General features: G+C 43.2%; 1 protein-coding gene across 1 annotated transcript in view; it reads left to right on the top strand.

Moving 5' to 3' along the window:
- The window catches only part of RPA1 (replication protein A1), a 52,789-nt gene extending 33,755 nt beyond the window's left edge, over window positions 1-19,034 (top strand). Inside the window, exons 6-17 of the mRNA XM_082605301.1 lie at window positions 971-1,063; window positions 3,318-3,450; window positions 4,620-4,722; window positions 6,510-6,578; window positions 6,725-6,917; window positions 7,076-7,215; window positions 7,630-7,778; window positions 10,701-10,833; window positions 13,055-13,231; window positions 13,763-13,870; window positions 16,341-16,427; window positions 18,039-19,034. Coding sequence (XP_082461427.1) covers window positions 971-1,063; window positions 3,318-3,450; window positions 4,620-4,722; window positions 6,510-6,578; window positions 6,725-6,917; window positions 7,076-7,215; window positions 7,630-7,778; window positions 10,701-10,833; window positions 13,055-13,231; window positions 13,763-13,870; window positions 16,341-16,427; window positions 18,039-18,146 — 1,493 coding nt within the window. The 3' untranslated portion in view covers window positions 18,147-19,034. The remainder of the gene's footprint in view (window positions 1-970; window positions 1,064-3,317; window positions 3,451-4,619; window positions 4,723-6,509; window positions 6,579-6,724; window positions 6,918-7,075; window positions 7,216-7,629; window positions 7,779-10,700; window positions 10,834-13,054; window positions 13,232-13,762; window positions 13,871-16,340; window positions 16,428-18,038) is intronic.
- Window positions 19,035-23,025: the final 3,991 nt, after the last annotated feature.

Raw genomic sequence — 23,025 nt, 5'->3', positions numbered from 1 at the left:
GCTTTTCCAGGGGTGCTCACCATGTCTGTTCTTAGGGCTCTCTAGGATATGTTTTGAGCTGCACTTGCGTGCTGCAAGCACTCTTAGTGAACAGCCCAGATCGGGTTGACTTCTACTTTTAGTGCCAATCACAAAGGCAACATCAAATTCCATAAATCTATTATTTTTTAAAATTAAGTGTATTTTTGCAATTTTAACATTCTTCAGTGTCCTAAACATTTGCAGAAGGGGTGAGGGGCAAATAAATACTCTGATGGTGTGGCATTTCTTATTTTCTGCTTGAGAGACATGTTCGTTTCCCCTCCTTTTCCTTTTAATCTTACCGTCTCCCTGCCACAGCTGCTTCTGAACTCCATCCTCATCTCTCCTGCTGTGACAGTTCACTAGCCTTCACAGTACCGAAGGCGCTTTCAACTCTTATTTTCCACCAACTGTCAGTTGCAAAATAAGGTTGCTTTGTTTGGGAAGGAAAGGGTAGAATCCTTTCTGAATGTCTTCTTTCCCTTTGAAGCAGGAGCACTTCAGAGACAATTGAACTGCTTTTAGGTTTTTGTTACCACCCAGCTTTTTCTTCTGATAGATCCTGCCGTGAACACAGTTCTGTTGATAACATCGATTTGTTGCTATGGAAATAGTGGTAATGTCACAGATTCAGCTCAGTGACTTTATTTCAGGTTCACGTGGGAGAAATGGGCAAGGCTTTAGGGGAGAACCTCATTAAAACCAAAAGCTATCAATTATAAGCAGGTGAAAGGTAAATGGAGCCAACCTTTTAGGTAATGAAAACATTAGTGTGAACCCCTAGCACATTCGCTGCATGCAGTTGAGTGCCCCAGCATGAATTCCAACCCACAAGAGTCCTTGACAATATCACAAATTTACACTTTCTCAGAGAATTTCTTCCACTTAAGTTTAAGTCTCTTAACCCAAATTACTTGCACTAAAATGGTCTTTCTCTTTTGATCACCAGGACATGGACAACAGCCAGTAGTTCCTCCTCCAGTCTCAGCAGCCAGTCCACCAGCCAGCAGGCCCCAGCAACAGAATGGGAGCTCGGGAGTGGGTAAGGCTGCCATATGAGGATGCCTGCTGATTGTGTGTGGCAGGCTTTCGAATGATGGTTTGAAATTTAATCTGAGACTAAAGGGAGTTTTCAAAATGCTGTTCATGACAGTTGCTTCTTGCAAAGAATAATTCCAGTTCTTCTTGGAATTATTGTAAAGTGTGTGATTGAAAAAATGATTAAAGACTATCTTTTAAAGATACTTAATATGCTTTTTAAAAAAAATCAGAATTACACACTGTTCTTTGTTAACAGTTTATCTGGTGGTTTCTCACTTAGACCCTCCTGACTTTGTGAAATACATACCTTTTAAATTCTCGCCTTTTAACTCTTTAGGATCCGCTTATTAAATTTGGCTTGTCTGTCTCCAGGTTTCCCATCTGGGGCTCTTGTGGGTATTTATCTTAGCTTGAAGACAGTATCATTTATGTTGGTCATAGGTCCTGCTTCTCTGTCTCACGGATGAGAAATAGTTTCTTTTTAACTTTCTCTTCAGCAGGTCCTGAGAGGCTGTAATGGAATCATCTTGTTTACTTTCTGGCCTTTGCTTTAGGAACCTCCTCATGTGGGATGTCGCCACTGAAAATTATGATCTGTAGAGTTTGGTTGGAATTTACTTTTAGAGTTTCTTTTTTCTGTCCCAGCTTCACATACATCACCTATTCCCCTCCCCTCAACTATTAGTTTCTATTTCTCAGTGCTAAGATTCTAAGAAAAGCAGGGTTAAGACGTCACTAATGTTTCTGTGAAACTTGCAGGACATAAGTCTTTTTCCCCATTAGTCTTTGATGTTTTTATCTACCTTGCAAGAGCTAGCTATCTTCTATCCATCTCCCTTTCTAAGTGGATCTATTTATACAGAACTCTCAAATTATGTACTGTCGAAGGGGGGTGGTAGAATAGATTATCTAAAATGGTAAAGACCCTAAAAGTTACTTCCTTAGGCTAAAATACAAATAGTATGTTATTCTTCTTTCCACCCCCCACCCGTACAGATTTATCTTTCCAGTTGTCTATCTTTGGCTTATATTGAGATTGATTTTAAAAAATCAGTTAACATTCCCTAAACACATAACTGGGTGCTGAAAGAAAAAGGACTGGAAGTGTATGGAGGGGAGGCTGCCTGCCAGCATGAAAACTGGATGTGTGTGTGTTTTATATAATTATGTATTGTATACTAGGTATGTATATACACACACACATAAATATTCTGTAGAGTATGTGTGCTTCCTTGTGTCACCTTGAGGTAATTGTCACTGTTGTGTGTGTAGTCGTTTCTTGACTCCCCAGTTAGAAGAGAAAATTTGAAGATCTGGGACCGTGTATGTATCTTTTTTACTAAGTGCTACAAATGCCTAGAATAGTGCAATACGGGCTGTGGAAACAATAAATAAATGCCAAGTGATGGAAGATTTACATTTCTAGCCAGATGCCATTCTGAAGAAATGTTTTGATATAGAATATGTGAAATCATTGGACTAAATTATCTTTTCTGAATTTGGAGGTTGAAGCTTTATAGAAACAGCGTGCATGTAAAAGATTTCATCTGCTTATAGGCTTTACGTAATTACGTATCCTTCCCAAGTGCAAGACAGCTTCTTAGGCTTGGCTAAAGGAGTCAAGAAGGGGTCACGAAAGCCAGCCACCTACGTGTCTTGAACCGAAAACTGATGCTTGCCCTTTGCTCCCAACTAAACCCAGTCCCCTAAACTTTATTCTAGACTTTCCGTGACTGTAAGACCAGTTGAGAACTGGGAGTTTTCTGGGGATGTTTTGAGGCGATACATTTGTGATAGGTATCCTTCACCTCGGATGGCTCACCCACTGTGTCCCTTAATTCCAAGCATTTTCTTTTGCTTTTTCTCTTATGCAACTAGTGACTTGTCATCAGTTTTACCAGTCAAGAAGGTTGATTTTCTTTCTCTGACCCATTATCCTGCCTGTTGATACACGGGAAAAGTTTAAGAGGGTTGACCTCCGAAATAGCAGTGTCTGGATTCATTACCATTATTATCTTGACCTCAGGGCGTAAGTCAGCAGATACAGTCGTGAACATCTGTGTGCCCAGCCTTCTTCCTAGATCTGCCTCTAGCCTCCTGTTTCAGTCTCTGATGTCCAAATCTCTTGATTATTTAAAAGGAAAAACTTTGTCTCTCATCTTGTATGATGTCACTAGTAATTGAGAGTTCTTGCAAAACTTACTATAAAATTTAAATAAAATAATGATTGTCCTTCTTTGTGTTTGTTTTTAAAGGTTCCACTGTATCTAAGACTTTTGGTGCCTCAAAGACATTTGGAAAACCTGGAGGTACCAGCCTAGGGAGCAGCTCCGGGGGAACACAGGCCAAAGTGGTACCCATTGCCAGCCTCACCCCTTACCAGTCCAAGTGAGTTATTTCATGGAATAAGTTTAGAAGGGACTTAGAAACGATATAAGAGGTTATTATGGGCTCTTGAGTTACTTATATGTGAACTTCAGGATTACCACACATAAAATAGGTTTCCTCCTTTTTTCTTTCTCTAGAGGGGGAGGAGATAACAAATTGTGGCAACCTTTAACTCTCAATAAAAGAAGGGCAAAAAGAGCAGTCATCCATAGCCTGTGGAATTTCATTCGTTTTAAAAGAATTTGAAATTTAAAAGATTTAATGTTTCAAGAATCAGTTGGTAGTCCTATGAGTAAGAATAAATTTTCTAATTCAGAAGGTATTTCATCTTATCATATAAATAGGTGACTTTTAGTCTAAAAATTATTACTCTGATTTAGCTGGCTAAAAGAATCTGTGCTGTTTGTATTAACCATAGTAATATAACCTGAACAGATATTTCTTTTATGTGACTTCTTCCCATTCAAAATTAATTTAAGCTGTGGAAAATTAGTGAGTACTCGTTTCAGAATTCTTTCAGCTATGTTTTTGTTTGTTTTTCAATTCTTTGCAATATAGCGAAGATCCGTTCCCCTGTGAAATTATGAGTAAGGTAGCTAATGTGCCCAGCACCTGCATTCAGGATGGGCACTAGGACTGGATGTCAGACCTTGTGCCTCCTTTTTTAGTGGCCTCTGTCTGAGGTCATAGTGCTTGAGGGTGTTTTCTTTTGGTGCCTGAACCAACACCGCGTCCCATATCCTTATATTCAGTGTGTCTTGGAAACGAGACAGAAGTTTGACATCAGTTATATCAGTTCCCGTGATTGAAAATAGTGACAAAATATAATTGCTGGTATTACTGCATTTTCTAGCTTAGAACCTTTCATTAAGGGGATAGTGTTGCCTTGGTGATGCTTTTTGGAGAAGGGAGAGCGTTCATAAATTTACTTATTTGACAGGAGAATGAGTCAGTGTTAAATCACCTTGTGTGTTTTACTATTTGCTTATTCTACAAACCGTCAAACCTGGATGTCATCGTGGGGTTTTAATTAGCTGGATTAAAATACAGTTTACACTGAAAAATGGAATATGCATAAGAGAAGAAAGGCTATAAGAAGATGATAGGGAACCTTTCAGATCTTCCCCAAGTACGGCTCCAAACACTAATGTAATGTATTTGGTTTTTAGGTGGACCGTTTGTGCTCGTGTTACCAACAAAAGTCAGATCCGTACCTGGAGCAATTCCCGAGGGGAAGGGAAGCTTTTCTCTATAGAACTAGTTGATGAGAGTGTGAGTATTTGTCAGGTGGGGAGAGGGGAGTCTTCTTCTCTGAGAAACAGAGGGCTACTCTCTGTGCAGGCCTGTGAGGTGAACAACAATAGTAAGCCAAGAAGAAACACGATTGTTCTTGTTTTTCTTCTATTGTAGTCTTCTGATGCTGTCTGGGGGCAAAGGGTTAAAGTCATAAATAAAATCCTTGATCTCAAACGAAAGCATTTGTAGCAGTAGAAATTAGTTTTCTAAAGGTAAGTAGCCTCACGGGCAGGAGAAACCAGAGACACTGTCTGACTTGCTGGCAGGCTTAGTCGAAGCCCCAGGGGGTTATGTCTGCTTAGGAGCCAAGTGGAGCTTTGGGCCACAGCAGAAGGTATGCAGCAGCCTTGATATGTGATAAGTGATCGGTTTTGTGGGAGATGGATTCTGGCTGTGCAGACACTATGTGCTTTTCTGTTTTTTTTTAAATAAATTTATTTATTTATTTTTGGCTGCGTTGGGTCTTCACTGCTGCACACAGGCTTTCTCTAATTGCGGCCAGCAGGGGCTACTCTTTGTTGTGGTGCACAGGCTTCTCATCGCGGTTGCTTCTCTTGTTGCGGAGCCTGGGCGCGCGGGCTTCAGTAGATGTGCCTCGCAGGCTCTAGAGCGCAGGCTCAGTAGTTGTGGCACACGGGCTTAGTTGCTCCGCAGCATGTGGGATCTTCCCAGACCAGGGATCGAACCCTTGTCCCCTGCATTGGCAGGCTGATTCTCATCCACTGCGCCACCAGGGAAGTCCCTCTATATGCTTTTCTTAAACAAGACCAAACCGTGATGAAGAGACGAAAAATCCATGTTGTGGAGTCTCCACAAAGTCTTGTCATGCTATTTCTCTGTCCATTGTTTTTTTTGTTTGGTTTTTTTTTTTGTGGTACACGGGCCTCTCACTGCTGTGGCCTCTCCCGTTGCGGAGCACAGGCTCTGGATGCGCAGGCTCAGTGGTCATGGCTCACAGGCCCACCGCTCCGTGGCATGTGGGACCCTCCCGGACCGGGGAACGAACCTGTGTCCCCTGCATCGGCAGGCGGACTCCCAACCACTGCACCACCAGGGAAGCCCCATTAGTTTTGTTTATAACTCCTAATGTATACTTCAAGCATTCTTTTCAAACTGCTGCATATTTCCTATTTGTTCAAACCTCTAACAGGGCCGAAAAAAACAGTTGGTTTGTTTTTATTTTTTTGTTTGTTTTTCGAAGATGGGATAATACCCTAAAATGTATTGACTGTGAGGGTAGAATCGGTGTCAGAACCTAATTTTTTTTTTTACCAAATTATTGGTCTCATCTGTCATTTGGCTAAAAATTCAGCTGTTAATTTAAGTTTCTTCTCCCTCTGTAGCATTTTGACTGATGGAAAAGTAAAAGTGAAAATCCAATCACAAGCAACTTGAAAGTATGACTTGTTTTTAACATTTTTGGCAGTGACTCCTGAGTATGAAGTAATTCCTCGCTGGGTGCAAACATGTGGCTCAGCACACTTCCCTGGGGGCTTCAGTCATGTCGCTCAGTGTTCGAAAATTTTTATTTATTTATTTATTTAGGTTTCTAACTTGAGGTTAATGAAGCACAGTAACGGGATCAACCGGTTAAACTTGGGTTGTTTCAGGGTTACTAACTTGAATATGTGACTGTGAACTGTGTGTTTCTGGGGTGACTGTGCTACTGCTTTAAAGATGTCCTTTTGACACTAAGATGTCCTGTTTTTCACTGGTAAAACTTGAACTCCCCAATTCTAACCTGTTCTCGCATGCTTTTGCAGGGCGAAATCAGAGCGACTGCTTTCAATGAGCAAGTGGACAAGTTCTTTCCTCTTATTGATGTGAACAAGGTACAGTAGCATGGAGTCGAGAACGGGAACAGCCGAGCGGTGGGGTGAGGGGATGCTGTCTGTTGGAGAGCTGTGTGATCTGTAAAGGGTTTTTATATCCGATTTGATGGCCTGTCCCATGTTCCATAGCTTGGCCTCTTTTACAGGTCTATTACTTCTCTAAAGGCACCCTGAAGATCGCCAACAAACAGTTCACAGCCGTCAAAAATGACTATGAGATGACCTTCAATAATGAGACTTCTGTCATGCCCTGTGAAGATGGTCGTCATTTACCCACAGTTCAGTTTGATTTCACAGGGATTGATGACCTAGAGAACAAGTCTAAAGACTCACTTGTAGGTAAGTATGTGTGTGAGAATGAAGAGAGTGGTGGTTATTAGTTCTGTTTCCAACATATAGGGGAGGCATGAGACTTCAGTGCTTGCTGTCCAACCTCTGGTCATGCTGTAATGGGAGTCTTGACCATCTCTTGCTAAAACGTTGTGCCTGTGTTTCAGACATAATCGGAATCTGCAAGAGCTATGAAGATGTCACTAAAATCACAGTGAAGTCTAACAACAGAGAAGTCTCTAAGAGGACTATCTATTTGATGGACATGTCAGGGAAAGTGGTGAATGCTGCTCTGTGGGGAGAAGATGTGAGTACCCACGTTGAGTGGTCAGGGCACATGCAGAGAGGCGAAGACCTAAAGAGCTTCCAGGGTGGTGGTCTTGCCCTGGAAGCTGTGGGGCTTTGGCCATGTCGGCTGTGTAGACCCTTCCTAATGAAGGGTTGGACTGTCTGGGGAGTATTTGAAAACCTTTATTTGATTTACTTCTGTGAGATTTGCTATGATTTAGATTTTACATAGTGAAACGCTCTTTCCTCTAATTCTCGATTAGTTTTGATGTGTCTCCGAGCAGATTCTATATTCTTGTATAGATTCCATGTGCCATTTATTGCATTCACTCTACTGTTGGCTGTTTCCCTTGTTTTTTGTAAAAATGTTTTGTGCGTTCTTCTTGCTAGTGACAACTGTTTGTGTTTGTTCGGTGTCTTTGTTGTTATGCAGGCTGATAGATTTGACGGTTCTAGACAACCCGTGATGGCTATCAAAGGAGCCAGAGTTTCTGATTTTGGTGGACGGAGCCTCTCTGTACTGTCTTCAAGTACCGTCATTGTGAACCCTGACATCCCAGAGGCCTACAAGCTTCGTGGATGGTAGGTTTTATGGGGCTAAACACAAGGGTTATTTGAGCCTTAGTTTGGAGAAGAGCTGGTTCTTTTGGTTCCCACGATCGGTATATGAGCTGTCTGCCAAGCAGAGAGCTTCGTTTCTGGGTGGAGCAGTGCCTGTATTTCTTGGAGACATTGTGCCTTCTGAAAGGATGGCTCTAAATGCCCTTCAACTGACAGACCTGTAATCCCATGACAAACCTGGAGAGTCGCAGGGAGCATTTAGGATGGGAATGCTGCCTGCCGACCTTGATCCTGCGAAGCAGGTGAGGCCGGCGGTAGCAGCTGTGTGGTGAAGGCGTCTGTGAGCGGAGGCGTCTTTCTTTTCATGACTCAAAGCTGTGGGCTTCTGCGGCGTCGGGGGAGAGAGTGCTTCTTGTTCCGTCCAGTCTCTGGTGCCGATTGCATCGTCTAGCATGTATTCACTGGACCCTGATCAAGTGCGGTGGGCACAATGGGCCTTTGTGGGCATTGTGTTGTTATTCATGAAGCACTCGGGGGATGAGGAGAAGCTACTGAAATCTCCTCACTATGTCTAGCTGTTTAGGGTGTTTAAACTCTGCCTTAAAAGAGCACTTCAAACTGAAGCATGGTGTGCAAGCATTGATGTGGTCAGGGAAAGCCCTGGAACTAGCTTGAGCTTAAATAATTTGTGTAGCTGTGGTCACAGGGGGGAGTGTGTTGGTTTCCAACCATGTCTTAGGGTTTGAGTGACTAAGGAATTAGCTCATATTACATACTCCCCACTTTTGTTTGAGCCTAATGTGAACCAGTTGCACTAGTATTTGAATAGTTTCATGAAATATCTACTGGCGTGATCATGTCACTTAAGCCAGCCTTGTGCATGTGGTCCCTGTGGATCTGTATTTAACTCTTCTGGTAGCTAGCATTGCATTATAAGGGAAGGCCCATTCATTAATAACCTGACCAGACGTAATCACAGCTTCGGTTTGTTCTTATTGCTTGATTTTCGTACAGGCTCTGGAGCTCGAGCCCAGTTCAATTGCATGCCCACATTAAGGTCTTCATATTTTTCTTGATAACTGTGATCCCAGTCAACATAAAAAGACATGGCTGCCTCTAGAATAAAAGAACTTGGCATTGATCAAAGAGAAGCTCAGTGTACACGTCCCACTAAGCAAGGACTGGAGATGTTTAGATCTTGGTTGCAACGATGTGGAGTTTTTACTGTAAGAAGGGCTGCCTCTCTCCTTGCTCTGTTGACTCCGGATAGCTGTCTTCGGTGGCAAATGTCTCCTTGGAGTTTTTGAAACCGTAAACTCATGTAGCTAGTTGTGGTGAAACAGATTTGTGGACCTTGCTGTGCCTCTGTGACAGATTTAGCCGCTGATCAGACAGAACAAAAAGGCAATTGTCTGCAGCTTAGGGCAGCATCCGTTCTGTTCCATGCTCTCTTTTTAAGGAGCCTGTTCTGTATGTGGTTAATCTCAGACTGACTCTTCCCTGCCACAAGTATGTTTCTGAGACACTTCCTCTCGGGCCCCCTTTCCTTCATATTAGCTGATATGTGATCAAGAAATGTAATCAATTTTATAATAATTTAACATAAATTAATTTCACCTTTAATAACAGCATAAATGGGACTTCCCTGGTGGCGCGCCCAGTGGTTAAGAATCCACCTTCCAATGCAGGGGACGTGGGTTCGACCCCTGGTCCAGGAAGATCCCACATGCCGCGGAGCAACTAAGCCTGTGCACCACAACTACTGAGCCCGCATGCCACAACTACTGAAGCCCGCGCACCTAAAGCCTGTGCTCCGCAAAAAGAGAAGCCACAGCAATGAGAAGCCCGCGCACCACAACAAAGAGTAGCCCTTGCTCACCGCAACTAGAGAAAGCCCCCATGCAGCAATGAAGACCCAACACAGCCAAAAATAAAATTAAAAAAAGAAAATAACTTAAAATATATATATATATTGGCATGAGTAAAATCTCACTAAGATGGTAAATCTACAAGGAAACAGATAAATACCTTCTAAGAAATTACTTTGAATCATATAATCTTTTGAAATTATACCAGGCTTAAAAGATCTTTCACCATGGGAACACTTTTTGCTACCCTCTTAAAATATGTCAACTGTCCCTTTCTATCCTGATACATTTCAGTGATGATAAAAATGCAGCTGCTAAGCAAAAATGAGCATCAGTAGCCCAAAGAACTATACCACAGCTCTCCATTGTTGCTTTTTTTGTTGTTGACTTTCCGGGTTACTGTTTTTAGGCCTTGGGCCCTCCAGCCAGTGTTGATATGCAAGGCTAATTTAATAAAAGGTTCTGTGGTAGTTGGGCACTGTCTTTCTTGACCACTGGGGGGCATCAAAGCAATTGAGATAAAAAAGAGGTCATTCCGTTTCTTCAGTAGACTTAAGATACAATGAGGAAGATACTACCATCAGCTCACTTGGCCCTGACCTATGCAAGTTGGGGGGGCGGCTTCCCTGGAGGCGCAGTGGTTAAGAATCCGCCTGCTAATATAGGGGACGCGGGTTTGAGCCCTGGTCCAGGAAGATCCCACATGCCGTGGAGCAACTAAGCCCATGCGCCGCAACTACTGAGGCTGCTCTAGAGACCACGAGCCACAACTACTGAGCCTGCATGCCACAACTACTGAAGCCCGTGTGCCACAACTACTGAAGCCCGCATACCTAGAACCCGTGCTCTGCAACAAGAGAAGCCACCGCAATGAGAAGCCCACGTACTGCAACGAAGAGTAGCCTGCGCTCGCCGCAACTAGAGAAAGCCCACGCAACGAAGACCCAACGCAGCCACAAAAAAAAAAAAAAAAAAAAAGAAGTTGGGTGGGGAGTGGATAGCCCGTATATAGCATGTAGGAACAAGTATCGTATTCAATAAGCATACATAGTGCCTGTTATTCTTTGTTTTTCAGGTTTGACTCGGAAGGACAAGCCTTAGCTGGCGTTTCCATCTCTGATCTAAAGAGTGGAGGAATCGGAGGGACCAACACCAACTGGAAAACTTTATATGAGGTTAAATCAGAGAACTTGGGCCAAGGTGACAAGGTATCTGCATTCCTAACTTTCTTCACAAAAGCATGTAAAATGTGCGAGACAATGGTTTTCAGATTCCATTTCTGCTACCAGCTGTTAGACCTTAATTCAGAGCTATGAGTCTTAACCTGGGGCTCTGCCCAGGGCATGGCGTATTGGTTGAGGATCCCAGCCAGACTGAAGGAGCTGTGCTTTCTAATAGGAGTGTGTTACATCCCTCAGGTAGGTTGAGGCAGAAAGATGTTCAAGCTTTGACTTAGAGAGTTGTGTAGTTCTCAGAGGGAACTTAGCCAAGTGGTAGTAATCAGGTTGTGTATTTTATGAACTGCCTTCAGGTCCATATTTCTTTTCTCTGATTGTTCCTGCAAACTGAAATGCCCGTATACCAAGAAGGTGGCTTTTGAGATTATAGCTCACACCGAGCATTAGTCAGTCTCAGCATCAGACATCGGGCAGTTCACATGTGCCCTCACTGGCTGTAGAATATTAACGTCTCGCGGGCTGAGCGCTGCTGGTATTCTCTGACAAGAATGGCTCTGGTATTTGACTTTAGTTGCAACTCTCCTTTCGATGTTTGTATCTAATGACCCTCCTCCCGTCTTAATCTAAACCTGTATTCTGTCAGCAGTTCAATATTTTTTTTTTTTTTTTTTTTTTTTTTTTTTTTTTGCGGTATGCGGGCCTCTCACTGCTGCGGCCTCTCCCATTGCGGAGCACAGGCTCTGGATGCGCAGGCCCAGCGGCCATGGCTCACGGGCCCAGCCGCTCCGCGGCATATGGGATCCTCCCAGACCGGGGCACGAACCCGCATCCCCTGCATCGGCAGGCGGACTCTCAACCACTGCGCCACCAGGGGGGCCCAGCAGTTCAATATTTAAATCATTTATTTCTCCTCTATGCTCCCCAAACCAGTACTTCCTGCTTTATTATTTTCATGTGATACAATATGGTTTTTATTCCGTACTGTCTCATTTCGCTCTACTCTCTTACTCATCATTGTCAATGACTGCAATTCATAATGCTGTCATACAGCATCCTGAGAATGAAACATTGGACAGGTCTGTGTCTCTTGTCAACCAGTTTCCTTCTTAGATCTAGGGGTAGACAGTATGTAACAAGAAATCAGGCCTAGAGAGTACCTGTTCGCACCCAAACTTTCAAGTCACACTTTGAATCTGGACCTTACCTGGAAATATAGAAACATCCTTCAGGCATTCTCCTCAGAGACTCCCCTGCTCTAGGGCCTTTTGGAGTGAGGATTTGCCCAAGCTCTTTAAACATCCACCGTATTGTTTTGCCTCTTCTGTTCTGAAACATCAGGAAGCCCCAGAGGCTGCTGACCTGGCCCTGAATTGAGTACACCCAGAGGGAACTGCTTGCCCCCCAAAATTATTCATCCCGTATCCTTTCCATGAGAGTTAAAAGGCAAAGCAAATAGCAACATAAAGCCCATGCACATGACTTGGCCCTTGCTACACTTACTTATCAGTGACGTCTCCACTTTGAAGACACTTGTTCAGTGTTTTTGCATTCTGAATTTGATGACTTAGACCAGGGATTCACAAACAGGCCCCCGGGCCATATCCAGCCTGCTGCCTGTTGTAAATACAAGCGCATTGAAACCAGCCACCCGCTCTCATCTCCATACTGTCTGTGGACCATCTTGCACCACAGCAGCAGGGTGAGTGGCTGCAACAAAGACTGTGACCCAATGGCTTATAAAGCCTGAATTAGTTACTGTCTAGCTTTTTACAGAAAAAGCTTGCTGACACCTGACCAAATAGAGATAAAGTTGAATCTAGACGCTAGAAATCATTGCTGTTGTTTTTAATGTGGGAGGAATGGTTGAACATAACTGTGCTAGATTTTACTGCATTCCTCAGTGTTTCCTGGTTCTGTTACCTTTGGAGGGTCAGAGGAACAGGAGGAACAAGTCTTTGTCTCTTGAAGTCTTTGTCTTTCATATAATCTGTTCAGTTTTCATTAATTTAGTCTAATTTAGAATTCTTTTATTGTTAAGGAATAATATGCTTTATAACTTGGTTTATTACCTTCATGGCTTTTATAATCAGCACAAGTGACTTCTAAAACTATAGAATGAACTATTCCCAGTAATCACACTGTGATCATGAGAACTAGAATATGTAAACACTTACCCCTCATGTGTAAGGGCAAGTCCAGTCCTGAACACAGGCCTGTGCTCTGTGTCTCATGTCACTGTTTTCTCCTGAAGCCCGACTATTTTAGCTCTGTGGCGACAGTGGTGTATCTTCGCAAAGAGAACTGTATGTACCAGGCCTGCCCAACTCAGGACTGCAATAAGAAAGTGATTGATCAACAGAATGGATTGTACCGCTGCGAGAAGTGTGACAGTGAATTTCCCAATTTCAAGTACCGCATGATCCTGTCAGTAAGTAGAATGGGTGGATGAGGACCACTGTGGTGTTTCTCGAGTCCCTACCAAGTGCCTGGCACTGTCTTTAGTTCAGGCTTTCCAATTGTCTGGGATGCCAGCAGTGACTGAGAGCTGTCTTATGGAGTGCCTCCTGGTGACTGAAGGATATACAGTTTAAAATGCAGAGGACTTTGGTGGCTTGTTCAAAACCTTTAGTCCAAAGGCCATTGTGGCTGGAGGGCCACTGAGTCCATTGTGCCCAGATTCTGTGTCTGAAGGAGAGTTTAGTTGGGCTGTATCTCCACTGAGATCTGAAATCACACATACACACCACATCTTGTTCCTGCTGTGATCCAGACTTAGATTTCGAACTTCTTTCTTGGATACTTTTTACATTCTTTGGAAAGAATATGGCATATATAGTGGAAATGGGTTTTTTCCCTAGAAATTACTTTAATGAGTAGAAAAAGTTAATCTTCCAGTCTCCTTAGTGTGTCTTCCTTTTATTATTTCTTTGCTGAAATAACGTAAAGTTGTGTTTTTTAGGTAAATATTGCTGATTTTCAAGAGAATCAGTGGGTCACATGTTTCCAGGAGTCTGCAGAGGCCATCCTTGGACAAAGCACTGCTTATCTTGGGGAGTTAAAAGAGAAGGTCAGCCGCGTCTTGTATTATTACTGTAATAGTTCCCATGCTATAACACTTGCCCATTTTTTGCTCTTTAATATTTTTTGGTTTGTTGCTTTTGGGTGTTGTATAGTTTCTCACTGATGATTATTTGAGAGCTTATCCGATTCTGTCTAATTGTGTCTACCTTGGACGTGCTAACAATGAGGCATGAAGTAATGTATAGAAAATGCTTTAAAAACAGCACTTTCCAGCATTTTTTTCTCCTGTTACTGTTAGCACACCAAGAGTTGGTGTGCCTGCAGTCACTTGAGATCTGGAAGGTGTCTTCTGAAATAAGCTGAAGTACAGATGTGCCTTTTTTTTTTTTGAGTCTTTGTTGGACTTTAAGTCCATTATGGTTTATCCATCATGGTTTATCCTGGGACATTGAATAGTTCCTTGTGCTACAGTAAGACCTTGTTATCCAATCTAAATGTAATAGTTTACATCTACTAACCCCAAACTCCCAGTCCATCCCTCTCCCCCTACCTGTCCCCACCTTGGTAACCACAAGTCTGTTCTCTATGTCTGTGAGTCTGTTTCTGCTTTGTAGATAGGTTCATTTGTGTGATATTTTAGATTCCACATGTATGGTATTTGTCTTTCTTTTTCTGACTTATTTAGTATGATAATCTCTAGTTGCATCCGTGTTGCTGCAAGTGGCATTATTTCATTCTATTTTATGGCTGAGTAGTATTCCATTGTGTATATGTGCCACATCTTTATCCATTCCAGATGTGCCTTTTTAATGTAACGAACAGTTTTCTGAAAAGTTGAATCAATCCTGGTTTAAATTCACGTATAAGGTACTTGCTTATTTCATGTTGTCAGATGGAATTCTTACGAAGTAACTTTCTTTCATAAGATAACTTTCTCCATTTCATTTTTATAAATTAGTATTTTCACATATTAGTTTTATTTAATTCAGGGAATAGATTACTAATTATCCTAAACTTAAGAAAGGTACTTGCTCAGATAAAACATGTAAAGACCAATAAAAGCTATATTTTCTGGGCCACACAAATTAGCATCTATCTGTAGATTTTTTTCCCCCGTTTTCCTCCAAATCGGTTAGGATACTTATAAAAGCCACTAACAAAAAAAAGGGTTTGTCATTTGTTTTGGTGTGTGTGTGTTTTTCTTTTCTGTCTTCTATTCTGTCCGTTTAGCTCTGCCCCTGTGTCTCTTTGAAATTGTCCATGAGCTCTCTAAAAATAATCCCAACAAGCCCTTTTACAGAAATAACTGGAATTGACTTTAAAGTATGATGGTATCTTTTATCTGTTTTGCCTGGTCCTCTATTTTCATATCAGATTTTAAGGCTTGAGGCAGCCTTTCAGGATTTTTTATGAGCTTATTACATTTGGCTGGTTTCACTGCCAGTGAATGAGGACATATAGAAACTCTTCCCTCAGGAACCATGATATTCTTGGAGTAGGCGCTCCATGCTTTCACTGATCTTGAAAGAATCATGGCAGCTGGTGTGATTTTCTGAAGGTTTAACACATTGTTTTATTTACATACCCGAAAGCCTGAGGACTTCGTGTGTGTGTGTAGTAACCTTTACACAAAACAGTTCTATATATAATAAAGCTATTTTCATGTTTCAAGTGGCTGGCAAAGATAATACTTGACTGATATGAACTGTTTTTTAAAAAGTTCTTGTACATTTATTTTATGCATATTTATATAAAATGCTTTCTCTGATCCCTGTTTACCAGACATTTTTTTTTAATTCAGCAGCTTAATCAAATAGTATTTGAGGGGCCAGAGAAAGAGGGAGAGAGGAGTATCGTTTTTAAACTTTTTCCCTAACCTTTGCCTACTTTTCCTGTCTTCCTCACTTCCTCACCAAATCCATAGCTGTAAATCCAGAGGCTGAAATAATGCATATGACAACTTGAACTTTTTTCTGAGTGTGTCCTCCCATCCTTAATTTGTGATGAAGATGCTGAGCCTCAGATCTATTCCATCACAGACTTTTAAAGTTTAGAAATGTGTTTCATAAGAGTGTTTCAGTTTTTTTTTTATTGTGGTAAAATATACATAAAACTTACCATTTTAACCATTTTTAAGTGTAAGTTCAGTGGCATTAAATACGTTCACGTTGCTGTGCAACCATCACCGTCATCAAGCTCGAGAACTTTTTCATCCTCCTAAGCTGGAACGCTGGACCCATTAAACACTAACTCTCCACTGCCCCTGGCAGCCATCATTCCACTTTCTGCCCCTATGAATTTGAGCACTCTAGGTAGAGTATTTTAATTTTTAATAAAATTCTACCTGAACAGTTTTATGTGGTGAAATGTCACCTTAGTCATTCCTAAGAAATTTTAAACCACTGGGGGTGATCATTTTCTCAAGGATTTTCCTCAAAGTCTTTTCAGAAATCTCACGGACATTTTCAGATGGTCTGGTAGTTTCCATGCCTACAGTTTTACATTTTTTTTTGCAGAACGAACAAGCATTTGAGGAAGTTTTCCAGAATGCCAACTTTAGATCTTTTACATTCAGGATCAGGGTCAAATTGGAGACCTACAATGTAAGTAACATCACCCAAGGTGCAGGAGGGTTAGCAGTGGGGAACTGCTGTTTGTCACCCCCCGCAACATTATAGTGTTAACTGTCAGTTCCTTGCTTACTGTGTTCCAGACCCAACGCTAAGCACCCTGCATTTATTACTCATTGAATCTTCCCAGCACTGGGGTACCAAGCATCATCCTGTTTTCAGATGAGGAAACAGACTTAAAGAGAGGTTAAGGGTCTTGTCCAGTGTCAACATCCAGAGAAAAAGTGCTATGTGGCCTTTTTTTTTTTTTTTTCGGCTGTGCCTTGCGGCAAGCCAGATCTTAGTTTCATCAGGGATCAGACCTGTGCCCCCTGCATTGGGAGTGCGGAGTCTTAACCACTGGACCTCCAAGGAAGTCCCGCTGTATGGCCTTTTCAGTTAAAACCTGGGGGTTTTTGGTTTGTGTCCCGACAAAATGGACTCACATCTTCCACATGGTTTGGGTTTTAAAGTCAGTATGTGAAACAAAGACCATATGTAGTTAAAATTACCTTGAAAATTCCTTAAATAGCTCATAACATCATACGGTTGTAAAGTCATGATAAAACAGCCTTTATTGAGTACTTACTATCTGCCAGATACTGTTCTACACCCTTTACATACATTGTCTCGCTTCATCCTGGCAGTAACCCTATGTGTAGAAACTATTGTTAGCCCCGTTTTTACCAGCAAAAAAAGGTAGGCATACGGAGAATGAGTAACTTGCCTAAATTCATACGCTAACAAGTGGCAGAGCTCATAATGGCACACAGGCAGTCCAGCCTCAGAGCTTTGCTCTCAACCATGCTTAGAAATACGACTGGGTTTAGTCAGTACAGAGCACACTGTAGCGTGTGAGCCCCTGAGCTGGCCTCACCCGGTTCTGCCTCTGCAGGCAACATCCAACCTAGTGAACCGGTGAGGGGAGAGAATTCAGAAAACTTCTCTGCTTGCCTCAGGGTTTACTCGTCCTGTTTTATTGTCAGACCTTAACCCTAATACCTGCTGATAGCTGTGCTCGGGTTTTTGAGCGTTAAGTGAGACAGGGACTCCAGAGGTCAGTGATACGATGTCAGGGTGGTGTCAGGAAGGGGAGGGATGGAAGGGTTGCTCGGCCCCAGAGTGGTGTGGACAGGGGAGGTGAAGGAGAGCGAGGTCGCCTCTCTCGGGGCCGAGGTGGGCCCACGGCAGGCCTCCCTCCCCTGCCACGTGTGCTTCTCCTCTCCCCACGGCGCCTACTTTCAGAGCCAGCTGTGTGGCTTTAGGAAGTCACTGTCTCCTCTGGGCTCCTGTTTCCCCCTCTGTAAAGAGAATACATTGAACTTCATGAGCCCTCCAAGGTTCATCGCGCTTGGAGTCTAGGTTCCTGAGCGTTTGGGAGCGCGAGGGACAGGTGAGAGGGGTCTGTATCGAAGGGAGGCCTTTGTCCACTCTCCCGGCCCCAGAAAGTCTGCCCTGGGCTCTCACCATCATTGTTTCCTTATCGGAATGACAGAACTCTGAACCCAGCGTGTCTTTGTGATTTCTCCTGCTGGGATCATTGAAACCATTGCCCCGTGGCCACAGGCTTTCCTTCGTTCACAAATCGCTTTTCTCTTTTCAAAGGATGAGTCTCGAATTAAGGCCACTGTGATGGACGTGAAGCCCGTGGACTACAGAGAGTATGGCAGAAGGTTGATCGTGAGCATCAGGAGAAACGCTGCGGCGATGTGAGCCGAGCCTGCTAACGGGGCAGGAGTCTGTAGACAGAGGGCTAAGGTGAACTGACACCCGACCCCCGACCCCCGCCCCGCCCCGCCCCGCCTGAGGAGTGCCTCTCTGTGGGGGACTAAGCCGTTGCCTCTTGTGCGTCTGGGAACCCACTGGCAGCAAAGGGAAATCTGCTCGGAGGACTGTGGTGTAAACCATGTGAGACCTCGGGGTCAGCTGGCGGGGAGTGTAGTACCAGTCACTCCCTCTGTCTTTAGGCTTTTGTCAGTTTTATTAAGATTTCATTGTCTTCAACCGAGAATTATGTCACAAGTAATTGACCCTAAATCTGCAGACAGTGAAATAAATTATGTAAGTAGGGTTTCCACTTCTCCAGTGGTGACACCTCCACGATTTGGGTCCCTTCTTGGGAGGGAGAGCCGAGAAGTGATTGTGCACAGGAACCTGGGTGTTGTAGTGGGCGTGTCTTCCTAGAATTCAAAGGCTCTCTTTCTAGAGGTGCCACATAGTTGTTAATGCTTGGAATGGCAATAGGGTAGAATTATTAATCAAAGTCATATCTTTTTTATCTGAAAATATCCTTCCTTCAGGGTCTAATAGACTGAGTCAGATGGGTCTGATACTAATCAAAATTGTCTCTTCTGAGGAAGGCTGATAAGCAGTGACTTGCCGTCCCTTAGGGACATCCAGGCAACTACAGAGCATTGCTTTAGTTTTCCCTTCAGTTAATGTTGCATTTTGGTTGGAATGCCTTTTCTACCTGTACATATTTCTTGCATTTGTATGTTTCTTTTCTTGATTAAAGCTATGTTAAATAGAAGGGATTTTGAAAGGAGAAGCCCTTTGTTTCCGTTGCTTTGTTTAATAAACAGTATAGTCTCTGCTTGTGAATCCTACTTTCTTTGAATGCAAAGGGCTCTTGTAGCTGGAAAGCAATTAATTAGCCTTCATAATAAATGTTCACTGGGGGGAGATGTTAACTCATTACAAACTCGAAGATTAGTCCAAAGCATGGAGATGATTCTTCCTAATGTTTGCAACTCTGAAATGCATCTTTAAAGGAATGAATATACCAAAAACAAAAAGCCATTGTGCCCTGGAAGCCTGATGATCTGGCACTTTTGGATTTTATTGATGTTTACACAGCAGTCTTAACACCAACCAGGCTTTGAAATGTGAACAGACAGTGAGCTGGTAAGAAAACAGTAATTATGCTCCTGGGCTTTTCAGTCGGCAAGAGCATGCTTCCTCTCTGTGTTCCTAATCACATTAATTACCTATCTGGTTGCTGCAGCCCACCGCTTGGCATTTGCTGCGCACCTCTCTCCAAGCATCTAGGCAGTGTCGCAGTCTTCCTGCAGCCCCAGGCCCTGGTTTTTAATCTGGGCAAGTGGGGCACGTGGAGGCCCTTGGTGGAGCTGGGGAGTGATCACGTCCTGTCTGTGTCATCCTTAGATGTCCTCTTTCGGGAGGAACCGGCCCGCGCTAGGCAGGGTGACTCCCATTTCCCAGAACATAGAGCGGCCTTTTCTCAGGCCCACTAATTGAGCACGTTCTAGTCTCAGAAGATGGCCACTGGGCTGCACTTGATTCTTTGGCCAAGGCCTCAACGATTTTTATGGAAGCTCCTTTCTGTCTGACCTTGCGTCTAAAGCACTGACTAGAAAATTATACTCTTCAGCACTCTGGTGGATTGACAAATTGGGGGTTAGAAGTGGCAATCTAGCTTTCAGTCCGGTAATGAGTCTTTTACATCCGCTGCTCCCAGCATTCCCTTCTTTCCCTATCAAGGCTTCCACCCCGTGAAGAGCACTGACCAACAGTGCGACGCTGACGTGGTACCAGCCACCACGCGTTCTCGATGTCCACGCGGTGACACAAGTACGTCTACGCAGATGAGATTAGAAGTCCACAGGGGATGTTCTGAGATAGGGCGGCTCCCTCAAGGGAGGATGTTTAGCAGATTTCCCTACTAAAAATCAAATCACCAGTAGTGGAGCATCAGAAATTGGCTCCACTGTTATGCTTTTAAGAGCTTCAGGTCCCTAAGGGTTGCCTAAGTAGATTCTGGCCCACAGTTCTTAGAATTCTCTTGGAGATAGTTTACCTTGAAAGGCCGTTCGTGTTCTATTTCTCATCTTTCACTTAGAGATCAATGTTTATTTTGCGTACACCATGACATCAGCGTTAGGCAATTAGGAAAAATCTAATCATTTCACCTTTATTTTAAATGGCTCTTGGATTCCCTCCAGTCTCATTGTGAAGGAGGCAGGGGGGAAAAAAAGGGTAATAATCTGATTTCTGTCCATATTTTCAGTGTTTTATGCTTTCCATTAAAGTCTTGCTTATCTCCAGTGTGCTTGTTCTGACTTTTTGAACTGCAGGGTCGAAAACTTCCCCTCCCCGACATTTTTTTCCTGAGTGGCCTGTCTTCGAAAAGTATAAATAACATCGATCGTGGTGTTTAATACACTAATGAAACCCATGGTTACTGACTATATAATTAATATACTGTCTAAAAGTGAAGTTTGGTAGCCCAGTATATAAAGGTTTATATATATATATATATATATATATATATATATATATATATATATTCTTTTTTTTTAAGGTTTATATATTGACATGTTTCTTTGGCAATGTGCCTTCTAAGGTTTTATTTATAGAAAATGACACTGTTTGTTCCATCTCCTTTCCTTGTCACTTGTTAGAAAGCCACTTCTCCCCCCAGTAAATTGATTGTTTCCTTATCTCAAAGAGAGGATTTCCCCCCTCGTATTCCCCCTCCCTTTTTTATGCGGTTTGTTAGCTCTTAGTTTTATAATCCACTCTGCTGGTAGAGTTCTGACTTTCAGAAACACTTTTGGGAATAGTCATTTTTTTCCTCAAAAAAGAGAGACTTTAGGTGTTTAATTTTCATTGTTTTGGAAAAAAACCTCAACTGAGCATGTTTTATTATTAAGGTGATAAGTATTGTTAATGTCAAGGAAAAAAAGGAAAAAGAATGGGTACTGTTAGGACCATTGATTATTTCTTAACACAAGTAATCCATGTTCATCGTAGAAAAGTAACCTGCAGACAAGAAAAAACAAAAAACAAAATTGTCCCACCAATCAGCAATAACTGCTTGTATAGCTGACTACTTTTCTCTATACTTGTATGTGTATATAGTTTTAACTTAAAAATGGGATGGTATTAATGCCCATTATTCTGTAACACTTTGTTCCTAGCACTAAAGGATGGACCTCTTTCCTACTTCAATAAAAATAGATCTGTGGGGCTTCCCTGGTGGTGCAGTGGTTGAGAGTCCACCTGCCGATGCAGGGGACACGGGTTCGTGCCCCCGTCGGGGAAGATCCCACATGCCGCGGAGCGGCTGTGCCCGTGAGCCATGGCCGCTGAGCCTGCGCGTCCGGAGCCTGTGCTCCGCAAAGGGAGAGACCACAACAGTGAGAGGCCCGCGTACCGAAAAAAAAAAAAAAAAAATAGATCTGTGTTTTTTGTTTTTTGTTTTTTTTGCGGTACGCGGGCCTCTCACTGTTGTGGCCTCTCCCGTTGCGGAGCACAGGCTCCGGACGCGCAGGCTCAGCGGCCATGGCTCACGGGCCCAGCCGCTCCGCGGCATGTGGGATCCTCCCGGACCGGGGCACGAACCCGTGTCCCCTGCATCGGCAGGCGGACTCTCAACCACTGCGCCACCAGGGAAGCCCCTGTGTTATTTTTTTTAGATCTGCATAATTTTAATTAGTATTTGCCTATATGAATGTATAAATTTATTGAGCCCATTCACCTACTGGATATGTATATTTTCTAGCTTTTTAAATTTTATTTTTATTGAGATATAATTGGCATATAACATTGTATTAGTTTAGACGTACACATACTTTCTAATTGTTATCATAAACTCAGATTTTGATAGGCAGAAGCATTATCCTTTGTTGCACTGTGAACATGTGTGCCTTCTCTTCTTGTTCTGTACGTTTTTCTGTGCTTTCTTTGCCTCAGTCCAGTGAGAGCTCCTCTGACCCTCACGGGCTGGCAGGTGATTTGAGCAGGCACTAGAATCCTCTGGAGCAACAGCAGGTAGAAGACCAGGCAGGAGAGGTGCAAGGAAGGCTCAGAGCCACCGGTGGCTTCATCCTACCATGTGGACGGGGTCGTGGCTGCGAGAGGAGGCTTGGATCCTCTTGTTCTCTGCTAGAAATGGCCTCTTGAACACATCTGACTTGCTTTATAAATCAACCTGATTCTTTATCTAAAGCTATTAATGAATGATTATTAAAAATCTTTTCATTACATTTGCGATGGAGGTTTCAAGTCATTGAGAAAAGTATGTAACACCTGTCTTCATTGACCACCTGTGCCACCCTCTCCTTCTAGGTGACTAATTTTGTTGGTTTGTTTGTTTGTTGGCCACACCGCACAGCTTGGGGGATCCTAGTTCCACAACCAGGTATTGAACTCATGCCCTCAGCAGTGAAAGTACGGAGTCCTAACCACTGGACCGCCAGGGAATTCCCCTAGATGACTTTAAATCAAGACAACTGGGACTTCCCTGATGGCGCAGTGGTTAAGAATCCTCCTGCCAATGCAGGGGACATGGGTTCAATCCCTGGTCCGGGAAGATACCACATGCCACAGAACAACTAAGCCCGTGCGCCACAACTACTGAGCCTGCGCTCTAGAGCTCGCGAGCCACGACTACTGAGCCCGTGTGCCGACAGCCCGTGCTCCGCAACAAGAGAAGCCACCGCGGTGAGAAGCCCGCGCACCGCAATAAAGAGTAGCCCCCGCTCCCCGCAGCTAGAGAAAACCCACGTGTAGCAACGACGACCCAGTGCAGCCAAGGAAAAAAAATCAAGATAACCTTGTGCCCAAGAAC

Source organism: Mesoplodon mirus, assembly GCF_964341445.2.
Source record: "Mesoplodon mirus genome assembly, chromosome: 18".
Classification (NCBI taxonomy): Eukaryota; Metazoa; Chordata; class Mammalia; order Artiodactyla; family Ziphiidae; genus Mesoplodon; species Mesoplodon mirus.
Note: the sequence above shows the minus strand (reverse complement) of the source record. Positions and strands in the feature narration are given on the sequence as shown.